The 3,982-nt window shown below is 61.9% G+C and overlaps 1 protein-coding gene across 1 annotated transcript; it reads right to left on the bottom strand.

Annotated features, from left to right (window-relative positions):
- Nucleotides 1-716: 716 nt before the first annotated feature.
- Epop (elongin BC and polycomb repressive complex 2 associated protein) lies at nt 717-3,095 on the bottom strand. The gene has a single exon (XM_052197910.1). It carries the CDS (start codon nt 2,642-2,644, stop codon nt 1,523-1,525), a length of 1,122 nt encoding a protein of 373 aa, XP_052053870.1. The 5' UTR covers nt 2,645-3,095; the 3' UTR covers nt 717-1,522.
- Between the last annotated feature and the right edge of the window lie 887 nt (nt 3,096-3,982).

Here is a 3,982-nt window from a genome sequence, read left to right as displayed (position 1 = left end):
TGGATAGCACTCCTCCTTCCCCCTCCCCAGGACACAGCTGGAAGGGGGAGGGGAGGTCAGCAGGGTTCATAAAGGCCAGATGTTAAGGAAAAGAGAGCCAAAGTGCCCACCCACCCCATCCCTTCCCTCCCCACCCCCGGGGAAAGGGGACAGCTCTGAAAAGACTTTTGAGGTCCCAGAGAGATCTGCTCTATGTTAAGGATAAACTTTTTACAAAGCATCTTCAAAAAAAAGAGATACGGCCTTCCCCAGTGCCAGGTAGGAACTCTGCATCAGGTAGACACAAGGGCCTTTAGAGCCCTCGGTAGCCGGCAGATCTCAAAGCACGACATGCAACCTAACTCACCTACTCTGAACCTGATCGCCACGTGTAGAGCAAGCCACTCCACCCTTCTGACTCAAGGAGTCAGTCCTGACTGGGGCGTGGTCCAGGCCTAGCTCCTCTCAGCCCGGAAAACAGAACCTCTGACCCCAAACCTAATCCCCCAGGCCCTACCCCCTTCTGATCCATCAGGATCCCTGACAACTCCCAAAATGCCTGAGGCTAACAAATGCTAAGGTAGCTCACGCAGCGCAGGTTCCCTCCACGCCCCGGAGGCCACGGGCCTTCAACAGCCTGTTTTGTACCCACCCGCGTTGGGTGTCTGAAGTGTGGATTCAGACTCCTACCTACCCCACCATCCCATCCATAAATTGGGGGCGAGACCTCGAAAGACGACTTGTTTGATCTGATTTTATTGATTTATTCCATCTTCCATCATTTTCCCAGGGAGTTTTTGGCTCCTTCCCCAGGCAAAACCAGGGCCCCACACCACCACCCTCTTCCTCCTTTCCTCTCCGAATGTGAGGAGAACACAGGGGCTGGAGGTCTCCTCCCCTCATCAAACCTTCCGGCAAAGGGAAACTCCAAAACTGGGCAAAAGGGTAACGTCTGAGGGCTGAGACTGAAGCTCTTGACATGGGGAGAATCACCTGAACTTGGGGAGGGGCAGGGCTAGGAAGAGAGAAAAGGGAGGTGTAAAGGGTTAAAGGTCTGGGCTGTGGGGGTGGGGATGCCCCCCCAGGGAGCTGTCAATCACCTTCAAACCCCAACCACAGCCCCCACACCGCCAAACTGACCCTCATTCAAACATGGAAAACAACCGGTTTGTCCATCACCAAGGTCCGACCCTCTGTCCCTTTCTTTTGGTCTTAGGGCCTTAGCCGCTTTGCTCCCCTGGGGTGAAGGCTCTGCCCGCCCGCGGGGAGGACAGAGAGGGTCACGCGGCTTTCAGGCTTTCCCGGACGCCAGTCCTTGGATTCTCCACGGAGATGAGTAGAAGGAACATCAGTCCGACCTCTCAGGTGCTTGAAGATCACTGTCATTTGAGGTCCCTCAGGCCGCGGCCCATAAAATGCAGAGTAAAGAAGAACAGACGAATTTGAGAATCGAGGCTCCCTCCTGGTGCCCTTAGTCTGTCCGGTGCGGGGGGTGGGTGGGTGGGGGGTTCCATCTTGCTCCCGGGTAGAAGAGGTCCGACGCTCAGAGTTCTTCCAAGTTGACCCACCAGGATTTGAGGCCCGGGGGCTCGGGGACAGCGGGTCCTCCCATCTGCCACTTCCACAGCGGGTGGGCAGGCGGCGGCTTTGCGTCTCCCTGGAGGCGAAGCGAGGAAGCCGGTCCTAAGTCTCCGTTCTCTTCCACCACCAGGGCTGGCGGACAGGGAAAGCAGTCAAGGAGGCTGAAGGTGCTCGAGGTGGGAAGAGTCGGGGCGGGTCGCCGTGGCTGCATACTGCGCGGGGGTGGCGCTGGTCGTCGGCGTTTCTTGGCTGCTCCCCGGGCTTTGGCTGCGGGCCGTTCGGGCCCTCGGCGCAAACTTGGAGTATCCAGGGCGAACCCCTTCGCGTAACACCAAAGTTTCGAGCGGCGGATCAGGCGATTGAAATGTTCCTGGCGGAGATCTCCGGGTGCGTCCGGCGCTGCGTCTGCCGTCGAGGGGCTGAGCGCGGGTGCCTCAGGCGTGGCCGGCGCAGGGTCTCCACCCTCTGGAGCCTCGGGGGCCGGCACTGGCTGCTCGGAAGGCGCAGGCTCCGGGGACAGGCCCGCAGGTGGCGACGGAGGACAGGAGCCGGGCTCAAGAGGCGGACTGCTAGTTGCATCAAGCTGGGACTCCAGACCCCGGGCTGGCCTGGGCGGGGACCAGGCGGAGCTGGTCAGAGAGTCCTGAGGACGCAGGGGAGATGGGCAGCGTCCCGGAGGTGTGCAGGAACCAGCGCCGAAGTGCGGGAAGCCGCCTCCGCCCTCTTCCTCCTCGCCACCGCCTGGGCACACCGCGACGTCTGCATCCTCGCGGGCCGGGGAGCTCACGTCGCTCGGCCGCCCGGCCTGTCCCCCGAGGGGCTTCAAGCCGTCCCCAGCCCAGCCTCCTGTGCATGACGAGGCCCGGGGACTTAGCAACACCGGGGTCCGCGGCGCCAGCTCCCCAGGCCCCAGGCCCAGGGAGGACGGCCGGGGTTTGGCAAGGGCGCAGAAGGCGAGGGCACGCAGGCACAGTGGGGAGAACTCTGGGGTCCCCCGACGCGGCTTCCGGGGCGTAGGCGAGCAGGGAGACCCCCGCGGGGAAGCGGGCACTGCCAAGCGGGGAGGAGGACACAGAGTCTCCATGGAGCAGCCTCGGGGGTCGCCCACTGCGGGGGCCCTGGTCCCAACGGCGGGATACCCCGGCGGCCCGAAGAGCCCGCGGGCCAGGGGAACATCGCCCCCCGTCGACGGGGAGGTCTGTGCTCACGGGCGTCCCGGACCCGCCACCGGGAGCCCGCGGCGGCGCTCCTGCTCTCTCCTCGGTATCGTCACGCGGCCCTCGCCGCGGCCGGACTCCTGGGTCCCCGCGCGTCCCCGGTGCGATCGGTCGCGCTTCCTGCCGCCGCGTTCTCGGCGCAGCGCCCGGCACGAGCCCCCTCAACGCCGAGGCGGGGACAAACAAAGCAGCCGGCGCTCGCCGGCGGCGGGAAGGACCCCGACCCGGCGCCCGGTGCCCGGGCCCAGCAGCGGGGAGGGCGCCTTCCGCCCTCTCAGCTTCTTTCTTCCCCGCTGGCTCCGGAGACCGCGTTATAGAGAACTGCCCCCTCGCTGCCCCAATACCAGCGCCGCCGCTGCGAGCCCGCCTCTGATTGGGCGCTGCTGCTCTGACGTCACGTAGACCCCACCCCTCGGGCGGCACGGCCCCCGTCCCCATTCTGCACACAGACACACACACGTGGACCCGGAGCTGCTGGGCTGGAGGGCGGGGAGCAGGGACTCGTGGGTCTCGGAGCGCGCGGGTGGAAGAGCGAGGGGCCAGACGCACGGCTCCTGGTGGCCTGTGGATGGCCTGGAATCATTTTATCGGGTCCCAGGTCCAGCCACTCGTTTACCGCGTAGAAGTCGCGGTTTTCCCGCATCTGTAAAATGGGAAAGTTTGTTTCAGCCCTTTGGAAGAGAATGAAACTCCGTGAATTCAGAGAGACAAGCTCAGAAACAACGTAGAGGAAAAGGGTGAAGCCAAGCGTCCGTGGCTTACGATCTTGGTGTAACAAGGAGTCGCTTGCTAGGGGTGTTCTGTGGTCTTTGCTCCGGGCCGGTTGAACAGCGGCCTGGCACTCAGGGAACTCAAAAACACAAACGCTTGTAGAGTGAGTGATTAGGAATTCGCTATATATGTGCAAGATTCATACAGGAAAAAAATAAATTTGGAGGAGGGGGGCATCGACAGAGCCACGGAAGACAAAAAGCTGACTTTCGCTGGCTGCTAGTTGTTTCACTTTTCTTGGTGAAGTGTGGCAGTACCCCAGGTCTTAACGGAATTCCAACACGCTGGCACAGTTGGGAACCTCCAGATCCTGGAATTCTACCTTCTGGATCCTGAGCGACCAGAATGGGTGGCAAAGACCAAAAGACATTCTCCCCCCACAAACAAAACGTGAATAATTCCCAGAACATGCTCTGATAATGCACACATCTCTC

The sequence above is a fragment of the Apodemus sylvaticus genome, chromosome 10 (genome assembly GCF_947179515.1).
Source record: "Apodemus sylvaticus chromosome 10, mApoSyl1.1, whole genome shotgun sequence".
Taxonomy (NCBI): Eukaryota; Metazoa; Chordata; class Mammalia; order Rodentia; family Muridae; genus Apodemus; species Apodemus sylvaticus.
The sequence above is the reverse complement of the archived record's forward strand: the minus strand, read 5'-3'. Positions and strand labels throughout refer to the sequence as shown.

Excerpts from the sequence above, each read along its gene's own strand:
- Epop (XM_052197910.1), bottom strand. The coding sequence starts at position 2,644 with ATGGAGACTCTGTGTCCTCCTCCCCGCTTGGCAGTGCCCGCTTCCCCG.